This window comes from Eptatretus burgeri, chromosome 3 (assembly GCF_056783735.1).
Source record: "Eptatretus burgeri isolate ZD-2024b chromosome 3, Ebu_testis_v1, whole genome shotgun sequence".
In the NCBI taxonomy this organism is placed as follows: Eukaryota; Metazoa; Chordata; class Myxini; order Myxiniformes; family Myxinidae; genus Eptatretus; species Eptatretus burgeri.
This window is the reverse complement of record NC_140963.1, coordinates 2,319,190-2,340,399: the sequence shown is the minus strand read 5'-3', so window position 1 is coordinate 2,340,399 and position 21,210 is coordinate 2,319,190. Positions and strand designations below refer to the sequence as shown.

Sequence of the window (21,210 nt, the reverse complement as noted above, 5' to 3'; positions counted from 1 at the left end):
TCCATCGTGTCTCCTGCACACAACATATGTCCACTCTTCTTCTGACCAATGTTTCAACCACTTCTCCAGATCTCCCTGTCATTGTCCCTACATTCCATGTACCAAACCTCAGAAACCGATCTCCACGTGGGGCATCAGACGATTGGTCATCATAAATGGAAAAAATTCCTCCCTTGCTTAGATCAGGTTCCCCACCTTGAGTTTTAACGATAGGGGGTGAGGACCCCCACGGGGTACTTCGGGATGTACCCTGCCCATCAGTTGTACTTATCATGGTTTCCTTTTTAGGCGATGTTTTTATGGCCAGATGCCCTTCCTGACGCCAACCCTTTTAGTCGCCTCTTACGACACGCAGGGATACACCTTTCTCAAGGCGAACCAACTTTGGTTAGAAGAAGTGTAGTACTTTTAAAGGTACCTATTCTAACTGGGGCACACACCAGGACTAGCCTGGAGCGCTATGTTAAAAATGACTAAACAACCCCTTGATCTTCGAAATGATGTAGTTATGCTCTTGATGATTGAGAAGGATAAAATGAGGAATTTCACAAGTTTGTGCAGAGATATGCTAAGGCAAATAAGAGTGGGGAAGAAACACAAAATCTTGGGGAACAGAGACATGCGGAGATCTGTGGAAGGGAGAGGGATGTGGCGGGGTACACAGGGTAAACAAGATGGTACTGCAGGGATTTTCTGGAAGGAAAACATGGAATTTGAAGGGGGTGGGTTTGGGGTGGATTAATGGGGGTAGAAAAGATCAAGATTTTGGATGGGGGAAGATATGGTACAATTATCTCCCATTCTGAGCCTTGGCTTGTTTCTCGTGAACGGCTTTTAATGTTGCCCAAACTTAAAGCGATGGACAAAGTAAGTTAGGCAAAAAGGCAGAGAAAGGTTACGATGTTGTGCGAAAAGATTGAGTTGTTAGATTTGTTGGCTTGAGGTGAAAATGCACCATCTGTGGACCACTATTACGGGGTCAATGGTTGTCAGCAGAACCTTCCCCATTGTTCTCTTCCTCATTCCCAAACCTTCATTATCCTTCAAACCTCATTCCCAAACCTTCATTATCCTTCAAACCTTGTTCACAAACCATCTTTTTCCAATTCCGTATTCAAACCTCATTTCCAAACCCTCACTTTCTGACGCCCATACTCAAACCACTATTCTCAAACCCTTATTTTCCGACACTCGGACTAGAATCACCGTTCTCAAACACGCATTCTCAAACCATTCTTTTCTGACATCCGGACTTTCTCATGCTCATTCTCCTGTTCTCATGCATGCTTCATTCTCAAACCACGTCATCTCAATAGTGTTAAGACTGAATAATTGCCACTTTATTGTTTTGATGGTCACGGTTCTTTGCCATTCCAGCATGCGTCAAATCAGCTTAAAAAAATAAAAAAATCAGTTCTGGGCCCTGTTGTTTTTCTGGTTTTCATCAATGATCTCCCCGACTCTAGAAAATCCTCTTTATCTCTTTGCTGATGACTCCACCCTCTGTCGTACCATCTGTCATACCTCAGACAGCAAGCAGCAGCTTCTTCGCTCTCTACAGATCTGGATAAAATCACTAGCTGGTCCAACACGTGGAACATGTCTTTCAACCCTAACAAATCTCACACTCACTATGTCTCTCCGAAAGGACCGTCTGGAACCCCCCACCCCTTTCATTCAAGCTTCTGGGTCTCACTATCTGCCAGGATATTTCCTGGGGAAGCCACATTTCCAACCTGGCACACCGAAGCTCCTGACCACATACAAAGCTTTTGCCCACAGCCTGATGGAGTACTGCTCTCCCCTCTGGGCTGGTGCCCCTGCCTCTCACCTTTCTTGGCTTCACGCTGTGGAAACCAAGGCATTTCGGATCATTGGCATCTCCCATGATGAGGTTGAGTTTTTGGGTCTCACTCTCCCACCGCAGGCAGATCAGTGGCCTGTCTTCTACCGTCTCCTTCCCGGCCTCACCCCCCACCCCCCCCCCCTGCTCTGTCTGAGATATGGCTCACTCATATTTCCGCAGGGCGCTCAAGGTCCGCCAGCCACCACCTTCTGGTAAAATTCCCAAAAACAAGAATCACTGCTCACCTTCACTCTTTCATTCCTCTTTTCTCCCACCTTTGCAACAAACTTCAAGTCTCTTCAATCCCACTCTTCCCTCCAGGTCTTCAAAACAGCCATTCACCACCATCTCTTATCTTCCCCCATCCAAAACCACTCTTTTCTACCCCCACTCATCCACCCCAAACCCACCTCCTTCAAATTTCCTGCTTTTTCCTTCCTGAAAGTCCCTGTCGTGTAAGGATCTGAAAGTCCCTGTGGTGTCAGTCTTGTTTGTCCTATGTACCCCACCCCATCCGTCTCCCTTCCACAGATCTCCTCATGTCGTGTTCCCCACTGTTTTTGCTTCCCCCTCCTGCCGCTCTTGTCTCCTGCTCCCCTTGTTGTACGTTCTGTGTGTTAGCTCTCATACAAGCCTTGACAGTGTATACAAAAAAGAAAAAGAAAAAAAAAAAGGCGCTTCCCGAAACGCGGTCACCAAGCCGAAGGCTCCAGTTCAACCACAGTTATCCACATGTTTCACGTCAGCAAATGCTGGTTTGAGAAAGTCAAAAGAGGATTCCCATATGTTTTCACCCCTGCCTGTTTATCAATCTGCCTGTGAACAGGATATCTCAAAAAGTTATCATTTTACATGAGTTGGGCAAGCAGCATCGGCCAACCATGATACTGCAAAAAAAACTACCTACCGCAGCTTCTGGATCGAATAGAGGCAAAAGGGATTTATGCCGGAGCAGGTTTAACACCAACGAGACAGGATTATTCTGGAAGAGGAAGCCATCTTGTACCTTCCTCTACAAGCAAGAAATATCAACTCCGGGGTTCAAGGTAAGGTGGTTCAATGTAGCAATGTTGAAGGCAAATTCGTTGTTTAGTTTCTGCTGCTCTTCCGATCGCTGAATCCCCCTCCCTGCTCCCCCCTCTGGCATCATCATCCCAAGCCAAGTCTTGTGTTTTCTATTTATGGCAGAGTGCAGTATGAGTACGTAATGTTCTTTCCCTCACCCACTTTGCTGTTTTGTAATGAACTCGCTGAGTACCCACTCTACGGGCGATCTTGTTCTAAGCATGCAACACATTCTTGTGACGCAAATCTTTATTTGGGCGGTGTATAGGCAATTGACATCTCTGTGTCGGCAAAAGAACCCCAAAACCCCAGGTTGTGTGCGTGAAGTAAAGACATACCAACTGCTTATAATTCAAAACACCTCACCGCACTGGAAAACGGGACAGGAATACTGCACTGTAAATGGTGGAGACTTGAAATACCCTTCCCCATTCTGGAGGTGGTGCTACACGATACACATTTACATGGAGAATTTGCGTCCCCTCCCCCTCCCCCCCTCAAGATTATCAGCAAAGATAAAAAAAACACCCCTATTCACTAATTGCATTCATACTGATCCGATGCAGCAAGTCTGGATGTAATCGGCCCAGAACTGTAGGAGGAGCAGCGCACCAAACAAACAAATAGCGCACAAATAAACACACAAACACCGGTCCGTGAATTATAATAATAATGGAAAAGGTAAAACTCTGCATTTTTGTTTATTTTATACTGTATTTATTTAATTTCCATGTTTATTTCAATGTGTGTGTGTGTGTGTGTGTGTGTGTGTGTGTGTGTGTGTGTGTATATATATAGATACACACACAATTTTGTTTTACATGTTTATTAATTGTGATGTGTTTATTTCTGGCTACCACCGACCTTCATCGACATTTTCTCGAAGCCCAGGAACCGAACCCCCCTTTTCCCAATGGCCTCTGGTTTCCACGATCGTGGTTTTAACTATCACAGCATTTTCCAGGAACCCAACCGCCCCGATATTTGAGGGTTTACTGTACTTACAAAACAAGCATACCTGCTCATGGGCAGCAGAAATGAAGGTAAAGCATTCAGGAAGACAGCTGGTCAGACGAGCCTCAGGGATATCAAGCATGGGAACTTTTCGGTAAACAAACTGCTCAGAAAATGTGTTTTCTACTCCATAAGCCAAATTTAGAATATGTGTTACCTGCAGGAGTAAAATAAAGGAAAATAAATAAGAGCATGAAAATTCCAACATACCATGTATTGTAAAAGAGATACTGGAGGTGAGGTTGTTATTTTCATGAATAACAAGTGTAATAATATCATCTGATTTTGCTAGACATAGGTATCATTGAGGCCATGGTAAGCCATGGAGTCTTTTTTAAAAGCAGAAAAATAATAACATTACATTTTCAAATGTATAGACAGAGAGAAAAACCTTTTATTGGATTTCCTCCATTTTATCTCCGCCACCAGAGGGGGACGGGGGTTATGTTTTCACCCCTGCCTGTTTATCAATCTGCCTGTGAACAGGATATCTCAAAAAGTTGTGAACGGATTGAGACAAAACTTGGTGGACAAGTGGGGAGTGTGAACAAGGAAGAATCGATTTGATTTTGATGAAGATCCGGATGTGAGAATTTTTAATGAGCCCGGGCTTGCGAAGCTTAAACAGGGAAAAGCGATGAGTCCCATACGTGCGTGCCTGTATTTTGCTATTCCCTTTTCTCTGGAACCGTGTGTCAGATTGACACTAAATTTTCATCATAGGTGTGACTACTTATGTAGAATGTTTTAATGATAATTGTGATATCATAGGACATGTGGTGTGGCAGCCACCTTGGAAAAAGGTGTAACGTTGGACCTCTATCTCCTAAACCGCTCCATGGGAAAAATTGAAAATTGGCACGTCAAGTACACCCCATAGGGAGTGTGTATTTTTTATGATGTCATAGGTGCCTTCGTTATGATGTCATAATTGCATATGTCGAATGCTATATCCGATCAGTATGAAAATGTTTAAGGATCATCTCGGGATGAAATGGTCAACAGAAATTATTTTATGATGTCATTGGTCATGTGGTTCGGCAGCCATATTAAAAAAAAAACCCTTCAAAATGTTCTCCGAAGTGGCTGAACAGATCAAGGAGAAACTTTACCGGTATGACCACCTATACATAAGGAACAAAGTTCCCCACCTATGATGTCATAGGTCACGTCACATGGTTTGGCAGCCATATTGGATTGAAGGAAACTATTTTTATTAATCTCTCTCTTGAACCGCTGCATCAATCGACATGAAACTTCAAAATTATGATCGAGTATAATGGGGAATACATGTTTTATATTTCAATTTGATTGGACATATGGTCTGGCAGCCAGAATAATATATTTTTTTTGGAATAAGGCTCACTTGGCTGTGCCTGGATAGGTTTCAGGGTAGAGGAGTCGCAGCTGAAATGTCTGATCCAGTTTCCTCCTGATGACTTCATCTTTGCTGTTTGTTTGTTTTTAAAAGTGATTCTTTACTAATGAGAGATGAGCCCAAAAATGACATGCAGCATGGTATTTCAAACAGTTGTGGATGAGTTTTACCAGATGAGGATCCATTTAAATAAATACAAACTAATTAAAGGTAGTCAGCATGGGTTTACCAAAGGTAGTTCCTGTTCCACAAATCTTCTGGAGTTCTATGAAGCAGTGTATGATTGGGTGGATGAGGGAAAGGCAGTGGACATAGTATATAGCTAGACTTTAAGAAGGCATTTGATAAGGTACCACATCGGAGGTTGTTAACCAAAGTGAGGGCTTGTGGAATGGGTGGTCAGGTAGCTAATTGGATTTCAAACTGGCTTGGTAGTAGGAAGCAAAGAGTGGCTGTGAGTGGGAGGATGTCTTGCTGGGAGCATGTAAGTAGTGGGGTACCTCAGGGATCAGTCCTATTCAGTACTATAGATCAGTACTATTCATTATTTACATCAACTATTTGGATAATTGTGTGAAGAGTAGGCTTTCCAAATTTGCAGATGGCACAAAGCTTGGAGGTAAGGTGGATAGCAGAAGAGGCTATCAGATTCAGGAAAGTGTTGTAACATTTGTGGAGGGAAGGGTTATATATTTCCAGAGAGCAGATAGGAATGTGTAGAGTAGCATGGTCCGGGTGTGAGTAGTTCGCCATCTCGATGTACAAGTGGGGAAATGTCAGCTTAATAATTGTCTTGTTTGCATGTGTGCCACACAGAGGGTGGTGCATGTAATAAGTAGGGATTATGGTTGAGGATATTGTGTAAAACCTGCCAACCTCTACTGGTGGGCACCAGAAGACCTGGCATGAAAGGGGCAGAGCGATAGATCGCCTGGGAGAAGTGGTTTGTTGCCCCCAAAAGGGGGGCAGAGTTATAGATGCCTCCCAAAGGGGCGGAGTTTTGCCGAGGGAGAGGAGAGGGAGGAGCCAGTTCGACCAGAGAAAAGGGTGGTTGGATGTGAGTAGAGGATAAATGGGGCTTCTGAGGCAGCCATTCAAATGAATGGGGAAAAAGGGAAAACTTTGACTCAAGGCCCAAAAGCCCAAAATAGGACACTGATTGCCTCTCAAAAATGATTGGATGAAGCTGAAGTTGGATATTATTTTGAGGTTGATTTAAAATATCCAGAAGAACTTCATCATAAACATAAAGACCAACCTTATGCCCCTGATAAAGAAAGTCCAAGAAAAGAATAGTTCAGTGATTGATTACAAACAGTCATTTAATATACACTGAACAAAAATATAAACGCACCAAGCGATTGTTACTATTTTACCTCGAACTCATTAATACTAAATCTTCGCAACAATTTGGTTATAGAATCCATGACAATTGAGCATTAAATTTCAAAGAGTTCCTTGAGAATTCTGGCGACAGTCTTTGCGCTACAACAGCCGACACAACCGAGGTGTCACTGTCAGAGTTCACACAGTCAGTAACGGGTGTGTCCACCGTTAGCGTTGTGCAGAGCGGTGCATCTCCGGCGCATGGACATCACCAGATTATCGATGGTGGCCTAAGGGATGTTTTCCCATTCCTCCTGGAGAGCCACACGGAGCTGGCGGACGTTCTCTGGGACTGCGTAACGTTGTCGTACGCGTCGATCAAGAACGTCCCAAAGGTGCTCGATGGGTGACATGTCGGGAGAATATGGAGGCCAGTCGAGGACATCAATGTCCTCCTCACCGAGGAAGTCCATGCAGATCCTGGCAACATGGGGGCGAGCATTGTCGTGCTGAAACGTCGCATGGTGAAGGCGCACAAACGGCACGACGATGGGTCTGAGTATCTCATCCCTGTACCGCTGCCCGTTCAAGTTGCCTTCAATGAAATGAAGCCGAGTGCGCTCTCCATGGCATATGCCTGCCCACACCATAACACTGGCACCACCGTGTGACACCCGACGAAGGACATTGGCGTCAGTGTAGCGCTCCCCAGCCCGACGCCAAACGCGGAGTCTGTCATCAGCCCGATACAGCTGGAACCGCGACTCATCGGTGAACAGCACTGTCCTCCATCGTGCAAGGGTCCAGCGCAAGTGAACATTGGCCCAGTTCAGTCGGGTCTGACGCCGGACTGCAGTGAGGTCGAGTCCCCGGTGTGGTTGGCGGGCTCGGAGGTTGGCCTCCCTCAACCGGTTACGCACCGTCTGGGCTAAAATGCGCCTGTTATGCAGCCCGACAGTCTCATCGGCAGTCCTCGTGGCCGGTCGGAGTCGATCCCGGAGATGTTGCAGCCTCATGTGACGATCCTGACCGGCGGTGGTCACACGTGGTCGCCGGGCATGTGGGCGGTTCACGGTGCTTCCAGTCTCTTTGATGCGCGTTCTCAGGCGGCTAATGGTGGAGTGGTGGACATTGAAGTGTGCTGCAACGGCCCGTACTGACGTCCCAGCATTCAGCATGCCAATGGCACGCTCCCTCAAGATTTGTGACATCTGTGGCATGTTGACATTTGGCACCAGTCCACATTTTGGGGAGGCCTTTTATCGGGCAAGCTATAGGGAGTGTTTGTGTCCTGGTCACGCTCACTGACCATCACTCTGTCAAGCCCCATGGTGCTCATGGGAAGGATTACTCAACGTGTGAGTCCACACACTCAGAGTGGTCAATTTCAATGGGAACATCTGTCTTGAGCAAAACAAAGGAACCATTGCTCAAACATATCATCGGTTTGACCATTTTCCCATAATGGCAATCTTGACTTAGATATTTAGGTTGGTGCGTTTATATTTTTGTTCAGTATAAAAGGTAAATCTCCAAAAAAACTACTTACTACATTAAATGATAAAGAAAGTTATGTTTTGCATCAAAGGAACTTGAGACAATATTTATCTGCTGGGTTGAGAGTGAGGAAAATTCATCGAATTTTGAAATTTAAACAAAGTCATTGGTTAAAAAAATACATTGATTTTAATACAAAAAGGAGAACAGAAGCAAAAACAGATTTTGAGAAGGACTTTAATAAATTAATCAATAATGCTGTATTTGGAAAGACTGGAAAAATGTTAGGAATCGACAAAACATAAGACTTGTTACATCTTGGAAACAGGCTTCAAAGTTAATCAATAGACCAAGTTTTGAATGAGTGGAGGTGTTTTCAGAGAACTTTTGTGCTATTCATTTGAAAAAAGAGAGTATTGAAATGGATAAACCTATTTATATAGGAACATCAATTCTTGACTTGTCAAAGTCGTAAATGTACGACTATTACAATAATAATTTAAAATCAAAGTATAAGGATAATGTGTGATGTATATGGATACAGATAGTTTTATTTTAGAAATTAAGACAGGTGATGTATATGAGGATATGATTGATAATATATATATATATATATATATATATATATATATATATATATATATATATATATATATATATATATATATATATATATATATATATATATATATATATATATTACAAGTAATTATATCAGGTGATGTGTTGTTTTCATCAAAGAATAAAAAGGTTATTGGAAAGTTTTTAAATATGAATTAGATGGGAAGGTCATGAGTGAATTTATAGGATTGTGATCAAAGTCTTATGATTTTACGTATATTGATTATAATAACATTGAAAGGTGTGATAAGAAGCTAAAGGGAATAACGAAAAATATAATCAAGGAAACAATAAACTTTAAACATTATTACAACTGTTTAACCTTAAAGAAGGAAGAGTATAGAAAAATGAATACAATAAGAAGTTATAAACATCAATTATATACAGAAGAGATAAATAAGAAAGCATTAGGAGCTTTTGATGATAAAAGATATATTTTACAGGATGGAATCAATAGTATCACTTATGGTTATAAGTATAAGTGTTAAGATATTGGGTTGGGAATTTTAGCAGGCTACAACCATCTTTTTACTGATTTATAAATGATAGAACCAAGCAATAACCAAAGCAAAGAGTGGAGATGTAATCAGCCTTGGTATTTAAATGGAAAACAAAGAATGTGAGAAATATCAAACAAGTCTTATTGAAGAAATAACTGGGATAAAAGTAGATAAAACAAATAAGTGGATAAATTTAATTACAAATAAGTTGGAGGATGTAAAGAAAAAAAAATCCTTCAATGGACTGAAAACTTTGATGGTTATCAATTGAACAATGGAAAAACAATTTACTTGGCTCAGAAGGTGGTCAAACAAGGGCATTAAGAGAAGTTTATCATTTCATTTCTGCTCGACAAAGACATTTAAACCAAGAACGAAGTTCCAAAGTAATCTTTGTGAATATACTCAATGGTGATGAATGTAATAGGAAAATTGTTATTCCTCAAAGTAGAACATGGACAAATATTCATTGGTTCACTTTGAGTGGAATGAAAATATTGTTACGGTTGTGGAAATTCGCATTACACCATAAAGGGCCCTCAGGTGAGATATCTCCATAGGTACATGTGTAGTTAGCCCAAACCCGTTGTATAGAGGGAATTTATGTGATCCATCCGGGCTGTGACGCTTTGAGTTCGTCGTTTTTCTTTCTCTATCTTTTATTTCAAAGAAATAGCATCTCAACAACCACGCCATCCCCACCACAGTGCCAACCACACTACAACGACGCCACCTCCACCACTTACGCCACCACAACCATTCGCAAACACCACCACCTACGCCTTTACCTTCACGACTTCATCCCACATCATCACTTCTACGGCCATTCCCAAACACCACCAGTCAACACCAAACGTCGTGTTCCCGGAGCCGTTCGGCCATGGAGGCCGAACGCGTCGATCCGCGGATCAGGAATGCTTCACGCCCACTTCTCCTCCGTCCAATGGGCAAGCGCGAGGTGGCTTGGCCCCGCCTCCAGGTGCGTGTAGGTGAATTCCGTCCATGTCCGTCTTTGCAAATTTTAGGATCAGGGGAGGTTCACGCCCATTTTTGCCCGACCAATGGTTGACCGGGGGGGGGGGGGGCGGTGTGGCCCCGCCTCCAATCCCATTCTGATCTGGGAATTTGCATATCAGCGCCTCCTGAGAGCTATAAAGAGACGATGCAAGGCGACTCGTGCGGAGTGTGGAACTGGGGGAGAATGTGGAACTGGTGAGAGAAGCGTGGAGCGTTGAGCGTTGGGGAGCGGAGTTGAGAGTTGAGCTGGAAGAAGGGGAGTGTGCGCGGTGGAGCTGCAGGCGGCGGGTCGGGGCAAGGAAGCTCGGGTCCGAGGCAAGGAGGACGGCGGTCGTCGACGAGGTTGTGGTGTGGGGGAAAATCGCTCGTCACGGGACCCAAGCCAGCCAGCCACTCTCCTCCCCCAGGGCATCAACAATTTCCCCTTTCCCAGTGCTGAGATAGTGCAAAGGGGGCCCCGTTCCTCCCCCACCCCAAACGTGGTGCCAACAAGCACGCCAGGGGCACGGAGTCGGGGCACAGCGGCGCGGACATTTTGCGGCTTGCACGCCAACGCGTCACGAGGACGCGGGTAAGACCTCCCCGGTCTCGCGGACCTGGCCGCTCCTCTAGGTCCCACGCACATTTGGCCTACGGGCCTGTCTGCCTCCTTGTCTGTGAGGGTGGCTTCCTTCTTTTGCTTTTGTGAAAATGTCTGTGAAGTAAAACTGTGTAAGTGTTGCCGTGTGTACGCGTTAGGTCGGTGTCAACTGTTTTCTTCTTGCCTTTGCTTTTTGTGCATTTTGTATGGCTGTATATACGTGCTTTCCGTGTGTCGCGTCATAAAATGCTTGCATGTTGAACTGTGCCCGTTTCGCTTTACTTCGTCTTTTCTCCATTTGAATCTCCATCTTTCATCACGTAAGGGGTTCGTAGTGGGTGCAACATCCCGGTAATTAATCTGAACTGTCCAGGTCGACGATAACGCCGCTCGGTTATCCCGATAGTACGGAACGGGCCGCCCAAGCGGCTCGTGTCCGGAGTAGACCTGTGGCGAGGTACGATCGCCCGGTTAACCATCCGCGTGGGTACTTAGGTAGGTCGAGTTTGGCGAACAACCCTATCCTACGCGGGTGGCCGATTGGCACGATTGTGGTGAGGTCGAAAGGCCCACCCGTGACTAGCTCCCGGCGTTGGTCCGAGAGGGTCACGACAGAATTGGCCGTCCAGTGGGCGACGTGCCGTGATTCGAGTTACGTAGCCGTTCGCACGCCGGTGGGCGCGAATTCGCAACAATATAAAAGGAAAGAAATGCTTTCATCAGTAAGTCTCAATTTTACATTTGCTTGTATGGGAGAGGGAGGAAATGAGTCTCCTATTTTGGGCTTTTGGGGCTTGAGTCAGTCTCAATTTTACATTTGCTTGTATGGGAGGGAAGGGAATCAGTCTCAATTTTACATTTGCTTGTATGGGAAGGGGAGGAAATCAGTCTCCTATTTTGGGCTTTTGGGAGTTGAGTCAGAAAGTTTTTCCATTTTCCCCATTCATTTGAATGGTTGCCTCATAAACCCCATTAATCCTCTAGTGGTGCGTGAAAGACTACGATCAAGGGAGTTGGTGAAAGTTGAAGTCTGAGGTGAGGTCGAGAAGGAAAAAGGAAGTTGGTCGAGAAAGAATGTTCAAGAGGGTGTGCAAGTTTGAGGGAGACCGAGGAGAAGGAGTTGAGGAGGTTGTCCTGCCTGCCTGCTACTGCCTGTGTTTGTCGCATGAAGCCTGTTCGTTGTCCTGCCCATCTCCTCATCGTCCTGCCATCGTCTGCTCGCCTTGTCGTTGTCATCCTCATCACCTACTCGTCCCCGCTGCTTCAGAGCTGAATCACCCGGTTTTTGTTCCCTTCCCTTCTGTAACTGAGCCCAGTTTGAGGCACCTTCGTTTATTAAGATTTATTTTACCTATTTGTATATAATTCTTTATTATAGATTTTGTGTCCCCTTTTTCTTTCCTATCCCAATCCGCTGTCATCTCCTCTATCGCGATTAAGTCATCCCTGGTTCTTTGGATTATTGTGGTTCGGGAAATATACCCATTGGGTTGAAAAGCTGTCAGGTTTTCATGTCTCTCCTCATGACCCACGCACGTGTTGTCCGCCATAATTTGGAACGTCGTCTGAGGGAGTAAACCGCCAGTTTGGCTCATCCGTCTCCTGTCGGTCATCACTGAACTCGACACGACAATACCGATACCTACATAGATTGGGCAAAATATTGGCAGATGTAATTTAACCTGAACAAGTGTAAGGTGTTGGGGATGGGAAATAACAATGAAAATAGAGATTACATTATGTAAGGGGTAATTTTGGAGCATGTCACACAGGAGAAGGATCTGGGGATGGTAATAGATACGGGAGGTAAGGAGGCAGCACAGTGCCAGGGAGCTATAGGGAAAGCAAATCAGGTTTTAGGTTGTATTCGGAGGGGGATCAATTATAAATCAAAAGAGGTGGTGTTAACATTGCACAGGAATTTAGTGAGGGCCATATCTCAAATATTGTGTGCAGTTCTGGTCACCACAACCCAGGAAGGACATAGATGCCATAGAGACGGTTCAGCGCAGGGCTACGAGATTGATTCCGGGCCTAACTAGACTCAGCTATGAGGAGTGGCTGAAGGAGATAGGGCTTGATACACAAGAAAGGAGGCGGTTACAAGGAGATATGATAGAGATGTTTAACATAATGAAAGGTATTGATAAATTAAGTGAAGATGAATTATTCAACAGAGTAGACAGTGATAGGACAAGGGGCCATAGCTTGAGAGTAAAGAAGAGGAGAGTTAAGATGGTAGTAAGGTAGGGGACCTTCACTCTGAGAGTAGTTGATGCATGGAATGGTCTCCCTGAAAAGGTAGTGGCAGCAGAAACAGAAGATAAGTTTAAATTGGAATTATATAGGTACCTGGAAGTTATGGAGATCGAGAGGTACGGGGATGTTGAGAGGACTGTTAGGTAGTTTGGGTGTTGATGGGTGATTGTGTGCATGTGTAAGGAGTGTTGGTTTGTGGGTCTCAAGGGGTGTTGTGTGGATGATGAGGTCTTTTTTAACCCAAGCCCATGCCCCTCTCCAGAAAAGGGGGGAAAATTTTTCAAAAAAACCCCACAAATACTTAGTTTAAAAAAAAACAAAAAACATTGCATTTTCTTCTTTTGATCTTGTGTTGATGTGGAACAGGCATGATGGGCTGAATGACCTCCACCTGTGTCTAATGTCCTTGTGAGTTATGACAAAACTCTGTGGATGAGTTGGTTTGGTGCCGAGAATAAGCGGATTAGATTTTGGTTCAGGTCCAGATCCAGATCCGGCCTATCAGTGGGATACATAACGTAAACTGTTCAGCCTGGCGGAGGTATGTGCTCAACCGAGTGCCGTTGTAGTTATTTTGGTCATGCCTTTTGTTCCTCATACCTTCAGTTCTTTCATAATCTTGTAATCCTGTGCCAAGTCTTGGGATCCTGTGAAACAAAGCTTAATGTGGACTTGTGTCGACACAATGCTAAACATGAACAAAAATGAAACCTTTCTCAAATAAGGCACGAGTATTGATATGCAAATAATCTTGATGTTATTTTTCATCCTTTCATCCGAATACATAATAATCCTGCAAGAGATACACGATATTGATGAAGCAGCAGCAGCTGGAGATAATTTTCAAATGGAAACTGATTTGTGTGTGAAAGATAACTGTAATGATAGAAAGGACACACTATCTTGTCGCTCACTGGTTTAAACAAGTTCTTTTTGATAACCCTGATAACGAAGACAAACATGTGGATAACTTCATGATGTACAATGTACATGGTGACGCAGGACGAGGTTGTTATATTCTCTTTATCATCACCACCAGGCACGTGCTTTTGACCAATTTTTCTTTACTTTTAAAGTACAGTCGTTTATCTCTTAAAAAAAATTAATGTGTTTGTTATCTCATGGTTGCCATGTTTATTGATGTCTGAATATTTAACACAAAGTGTCCAAATTCTAACCCCCATACCTTGGTATCCATGGGAAGGAGGAAATTCGTCCTTGATTTCCCGATTGAGTGAAGACAGAAAACCTTTAAAAAACAGTGTTGCTGGGAAACAGAAGTGCTCAAGGAAGTGATGTCACTCCCCTGTTCACCCCCCTCCCCCACCCCCACTACCACCCCCAAGCTCAGTGGCTATTTATCTGGTGTATGTGTGTGTGTGTGTGTGTGTGTGTGTATGTGTGTGTGTGTGTGTGTGTGTGTGTGTGTGTGTGTGTGTGTGTGTGTGTGTGTGTGTGTGTGTGTGTGTGTGTGTGTGTGTGTGTGTGTGTGTGTGTGTGTGTGTGTGTATGTGTTCATTCAGGTACGCTACTGAGCTTTAAACCTTCGAAGCCCGAAGCCCCTCTCCCCATAAAAACAAGAATAACATGTAGACAAATCCTCCAGCGCACGCCACTGCCAGGGTGCCTTCAGTGGCTGGCGATACCACTGCGTAGCACATGCAGACAGAATTGGGAGGGAGCTGTGTACAATAATCGATTTTTTTAATTGCACAATTAAAATAAATAAATAAAGTGATTGATTTATCGATCATTGATTTCTCCAATCAAGCATTGGTAAACGAATTTATTTCTCGATCAGTTGCCTCATAGCATACCAAAACCACGACCGTTTCATCCGAATCTAACTTTTTGAAAATTACGTGATTCATAAAAAAAAGTGAAGAATTAATTGATTCATCAATAAATCAAAAATACCCTTTATAGCCAAATCGCTTGTTCACTTCCGTCTCCAAATATCAGATGTCGCCTGGACAAACAAGAAAAAAAGAAAGAAAACAAAAAAAACAAATGGAGTAAAAACTGAATACTGCCTTCCTTCAATGCCCAGCGATGACGTCATGAATCACCTGGATATGGAATTGGGAAAGGGTCATGCATCGCCTGGATATGGAATTGGGAAGGGGTCATGCATCGCCTGGATATGGAATTGGGAAGGGGTCATGCATCACCTGGATATGGAATTGGGAGGGGGTCATGCATCGCATGGATATGGAATTGGGAAGGAGTCATGCATCGCATGGATATGGAATTGGAAAGGGGTCATGCATTGCCTGGAAATGGAATTGGGAGGGGGTCATGCATCGCCTGGATATGGAATTGGGAAGGGATCATGCATCGCCTGGATATGGAATTGGGAAGGGGTCATGCATCGCCTGGATATGTAATTGGGAAGGGGTCATGCATCACATGGATATGGAATTGGGAAGGGGTCATGCATCGCCTGGATATGGAATTGGGCCTGCAAGTGAAATGTTGTTGATTCGCTTTTCCCACTATTTTTTTGGTAATCCACAGTTTGCATTCCTTGATTTTTTTATTTTTGTATACAGAGTCGAGGCTCATGGAAGAGCTCATGAGGAGGTGAGCAGTGGTTCTGGATTTTGGGGGTTTCACCAGAAGGAGGTTAATGGTGGACTGTGTGAGCCCTGCAGAAACCTGGGGGGAGAGAGAGGGGGGGGGGGTAAGGGACAAAGCATGGAAAGAGTAGCGGGTGCAATACCAGAAAGGAGGCGGTACAAGACAGAGACCACTGACCTGTCTGTGATGGGAAAGTGAAAGGACCATAGACTCAGCTTCATCAGATATTCCCATGATCTTGAAGCTCTTGGTTTCCATGGCATTAAGCAGAATCAAATGTAAGGCATGGGATCCAGCCCACAGGGAAGAGCAGTATTCCATCAATCTGTGCATGAAGGCCTTTTAGGTGGATAGAAGTTTAGGAGTGCCAAGGAAGGACTTTGTATGACGGAGGATGCCCAGTCGGCGACTGACTTCAGAGGCCAACTTTTAAATGTGGTTTGCCCAAGAGACCTCGGAGTTTCAACGACTGAACTTCCTCCCCTCAAGAGGGGGGTGGGGTTACCAGATGGTCCTTTCAGAGAGAGATTGTGAGTGTGAGGTTTTTGAAAGATATTCCAATTGTTTGACCATCTTGAGATTTTTGTCAAGGTCAGAATAGAGGGAAGAGGCTGCATCCTGCCTGAAGAATGAGGGATGTCATGGCAGAGGGTTATCAGCAGGGAGTTATCAGCAAATAGATTGACGATTTTCCAGAGTCAGATAGATCTTTGATGAAGATGAGGAATAGGACGGGGCCCAGAACACCGCCTTGGGGCACTCCAACATTAACAGCGAGAGGAGATTAACGGACCTCTGGTAGCTTGTACATGTTGCTGCGTTTGAGCATGGGGAGTAACTGCTGAAATCTATCTATCCGGGTTCTTCCCGACGTCTTTGTTCTTTGGTCCTTTCACAATTCTCTTTATTCATTCTAATTCTTGTTTTTTCTTCTCTTTCGTCTCTTTGGCTCTCTATTTCTCTCTAAGAAGTGAATTCTTGCAGAAGTGTTTCTGTAAGGCTCACGTGGCTGTGCCTGGATGGGTTTGAGGGTTGTGGAGTAGCGGCTGAAACCCAAATCCTATCCAGGTTCCTCCTGATGACTCCATCTTTGTTTTTAACTTCTTTGGGTTCCTTCTTGGTCTTCCGTTTGATTGAATGAATGCGTTGAAAGCCACATGTTGGCTCCGATAGTTGTGGAGGTCAGGAAGCCATGTGTGGAGATGGTCTTGGACGCCATAGGCAGACAGTGTGGAGAGCAAGGCAGAATGCCAGATTGTATCAAAATCAGGAGATATGCCCACAGAGACGGCCCTGATCTCATGTTTCACATTTATGGCCACCATCCATTGTTGGATGAGTAGAAGCAGCATGTCCAAGGTGGAGTGACCTGGTCTGAAACCAAATTGGTGATCTGAGATGAGGTTATTGGAAAAAAGTAAGGATTTCCTTTCAACGGTGATAATGGATTCCATGACCTTGCGGATGATTCTAAGTAAGCTGACATAGTACAGGCATTTTAGCAGAAATATTTGGTCAACCTCCCACAAATTGCAACAAAAGCAAACTAAACAGATTTTGATTCATGGATATGTCCTCAGTGACAGAAAAAAGTCCAAAGGGATCCTCCGGGGGGGAAGGTCCTGAAATCATGGAAATCCAATATGGCCACCACCCGGCTTCAGGGAAAATGAGAAAATTGATATTGTAATATGTAAATATGTTTTTCTGCATTATAATTGTTTTGTTATGATCAGTATATTGATATACAAGAATATTTATAAAAAAAGTGAAATGTATTGAGGGTAAAATAAAAAATTATAGCTTTTTTGTCCCGAAAAAAATTATTTACCTGATACTGATTTTGGCTCCTGGACAAAAAAAAAGAAACGTTGAAGACACAAGATGAAATCAAGTCTATGGCAATACAATATAATTATGTAAATCATTGAAACATGACAAAATTCATAATTCCACTCGGGGCAATCACATCTGCCTGACGAAGGTTTCGAAATGAAAATGAAAATTCGCATTAAACTCAGAAACTACATCCATTATAAGCTTACTATACATGTTGAGAAAAATTAATCGTATTAAAGTTAGAACTCGACAATGTCGTCATCATCCTCATCATTGTCACATGGAGTGTTTGTGCAGCCAGAGCCCCTGCAGTTTCCACAAGCTGGAGTGCACTCAATGTTGTGCTTCTTGCATGTGCATCTCATGGTGCTACATTCAGCCTGGCAGTTGCACCTAATGACACGTAACATCTTTTCAGGAGCTGGAGCGATTGATGTCTGAAGTGGCACAAAACCCTCATCACACTTCTGTCAACCCCAGTCTGTGAAAGAAGTATGCAAGTCTGATGTCTTTAAACGAATCAAAGACCACCTTCAGAAGCATGCCAAGTCTGCAAAGATATCTTCTAGAACTTCAGCACTCTGGGTTCAGTATATGGACATGCTAGACATTCTACGCAAATACATCCAGGCAGAGCGCACTGGGAACTGGGCACTACATCTTCAGGCCATCCAGGAAATGCTGCCTTACCTGGCAGCCTCGGGCCACAACCTGTATGCCAAATCTGCGAGGGTGTATCTGCAGCAGATGTCCAACCTCAAAACTCAACATCCCAATATCCAACAACGTTTTGATGAGGGGTTCCATGTGGTTCGACGAAGTGATCGCCTGTGGGCAGGTCTTTCATCTGACCTGATCATCAAACAAGTTCTGATGAGAAGTTTGAAGACCAGCGGGGGGGGGCTCACACGAGGGCGAGGTATGACAGAGCAACAATGGCTGGTATGGCTACTATCAATGCCTGTTTGTGCAGAAATAAACCAGGCAATGCAGGAGCTCACAGGTGTGAACTACAACACTGGAGAGCAGAAGAAGGACATGACCAAGGCAAGACAATCTCGTGACTGGAAGGACACACTATCAGCTCTTCAGTATTTACAGGAACGGAATCCATTCAGTAGTGATCCACGTCTGAGGAACATTGCCACTGGAGTTCATGCACACCCCACCCCACCATCAACGTCGATACAGCATATGCTGTAGGAGCCAAAATATTGAAATCTATAGATGGGAAAACAACTGCTGAGGACACATTTAAGAGGAAAGATCAAGTTGTCACCCTCGGCATGAAGTCATCTGTCAAGATTGATGGCGAGCAAGACCAGGTTGACCCACAACTCCTCTTCCAGAGACTGATCACTGTTGCACAGACAGCAGAAGAACTGGAGTCGGCCTTCAAATATGAACTGTGCAGCTATCCACCAGCCCTCTTTGATTGCTCTCTTCAGCTCCGACAAGCACACAAGCCAGTCTTTGCTGATGCCATCTGGGATCTTCTTGGATCCGATGTCCCAGCCGATATCCCCAATGATGGGCAACAGTATGTTTTGGATGGCGGGGCACTTGGTCAACGCATTCCATGGTCTCGTGGATCTACATACAGAGACATATGCCACCAGTACACTGATTATGTAACGAAGAAGTACGGAGATGCCATAGTCGTGTTTGATGGTTATGAGAGTACCAACACGAAGGACATGACACATCAGAGACGGTCTAAAGGGAATGCTGGCACTACTGTGACATTTACAGCTGACATGCGTCTCACAATGAAGAAGGAACAGTTTATTGCCAAAAGGCAGAATAAACAGCGATCCATTTTTATGTTGAGTGAAGAGCTTCAGAAGAAGAACTGTGAGACACACCATGCCTCAGGGGATGCTGATCTCCTGATTGTACTGAAGGCCTTGCAGTCTGCTACTGTCACCAACACTGTTTTAGTTGGTGATGACACAGACATCCTCGTCCTCCTATGCTACCATGCAAGCTTAGAATCCCATGACCTCTTCTTTTGTCCCGAGCCAAAGAAGAACACGAAGAAGCCTCGCATCTGGAACATCAAGGCTACAAAGAAAATGATTGGTACAGACATATGCAAGCACATACTGTTTTTACATGCAGTTCTTGGGTGCGACATGACATCTCCTCTTCATGGGATTGGAAAGGGAGCTTCCCTCAAAAAGTTCAAAGCAAACAACACATTCCGTGAGCAGGCCAAGGTTTTTGATACATATCTAGCTTCTGTATGTGATGTGGCAGATGCAGGAGAAAAAACATTGGTGATAATCTACAACGGAAAGTCAACTGATATCCTGGACACCTCCTGTATCAGCGGTACTGGGACAAGGTGGCTTCGAGCTCCTCTCACGTGCAATCACAGACGTTACCACCAACATCAGAAGCAACAAAGTATCACAGCCTGCGCGTGTATCTGCAAGTCTAAAATGGAAGGGATGTGCAGATGAACTTCTTCCGACAGACTGGGGTTGGCAGTAGTGTGACGAGGATTTTGTGCAACTTCAGACATCAATAGCTCCAGCTCCTGAAAATATGTTACGTGTCATTAGGTGCAACTGCCAGGCTGAATGTAGCACCATGAGATGCACATGCAAGAAGCACAACATTGAGTGCACTCCAGCTTATGGAAACTGCAGGGGCTCTGGCTGCACAAACACTCCATGTGACAATGATGAGGATGATGACGACATCCTCGAGTTCTAACTTTAATACGCTTGATTTTTCTCAACATGTATAGTAAGTTTATAATGGATGTAGTTTCTGAGTTTAATGTGAATTTTCATTTTCATTTCGAAACCTTCGTCAGGCAGATGTGATTGCCCCGAGTGGAATTGTGAATTTTGTCATGTTTCAATGATTCACATCATTATATTGTATTGCCATAGACTTGATTTCATCTTGAGTCTTCAACATTTCTTATTTTTTTTGGTCCAGGAGCCAAAATCAGTATCAGGTACATATTTTTTTTTCAGGACAAAAAATTGACATTTTTGGACAAAAAAGCTATAATTTATTTTACCCTCAATACATTTCACTTTTTTTATAATTATTCTTGTATATCAATAGACTGCCCATAACTCGAAACAATTAGAATGCAGAAAAACATATATTTACATTTTAAAATATCAATTTTCTCATTTTCCCCAAAGCCGGGTGGTGGCCATATTGGATTTACATGATTTCAGGACTTTCCCCCCTGGAGCATCCCTTTGGACTTTTTTTTTTTCTGTCACTGAGGACATATCCAGGAATCAAAATCTGTTGAGTTTGCTTTTGCTGCAACTTGTGGGAGGTCATCTGACATTTTGACTGTACTAATAGGTCTGTCGTCGAGGTGATCAGTTTTTCCACTTTTTATGTGATGCAGTGACGTTGGCTGATTTCCAGGCAGATGAGAGATGACCAATGGTAAATTACAGGGTGAACATAGCAGAGAGAGGACATGCAAGAGCAGCAGAACAGATTTTTAGGACATGTGAGCTGATGCCATCCGGTCCAGTAGCAGATTTGTTATAATACCTGGGACGCAATTAATTGATCTCTGCTTTTCTTTGTTAGCACAATTAGACCACCTTAAGACGGCACAAAAGCACAGCATTTTCATTTTGAACTCACACCAGCTCGTTTTTACTTTGCCATAGATGGCAGGTAACGCACATTTCATGGGTTT

At 44.0% G+C, this 21,210-nt stretch overlaps 1 protein-coding gene across 5 annotated transcripts in view; it reads right to left on the bottom strand.

The window, feature by feature from the left end:
- The window catches only part of DUSP19 (dual specificity phosphatase 19), a 39,341-nt gene that overhangs the window by 6,446 nt on the left and 11,685 nt on the right, over positions 1 to 21,210 (bottom strand). For 4 of the 5 annotated variants that reach the window (XM_085872237.1, XM_085872238.1, XM_085872239.1 and 1 more), the window contains 2 exons: positions 13,704 to 13,750; positions 3,930 to 4,082 (listed from right to left, as the gene is read on the bottom strand). In XM_085872237.1, the coding sequence (XP_085728363.1) occupies positions 3,930 to 4,082; positions 13,704 to 13,750 (200 nt within the window). The remainder of the gene's footprint in view (positions 1 to 3,929; positions 4,083 to 13,703; positions 13,751 to 21,210) is intronic. The other variant, XM_085872241.1, reaches the window with a different exon arrangement.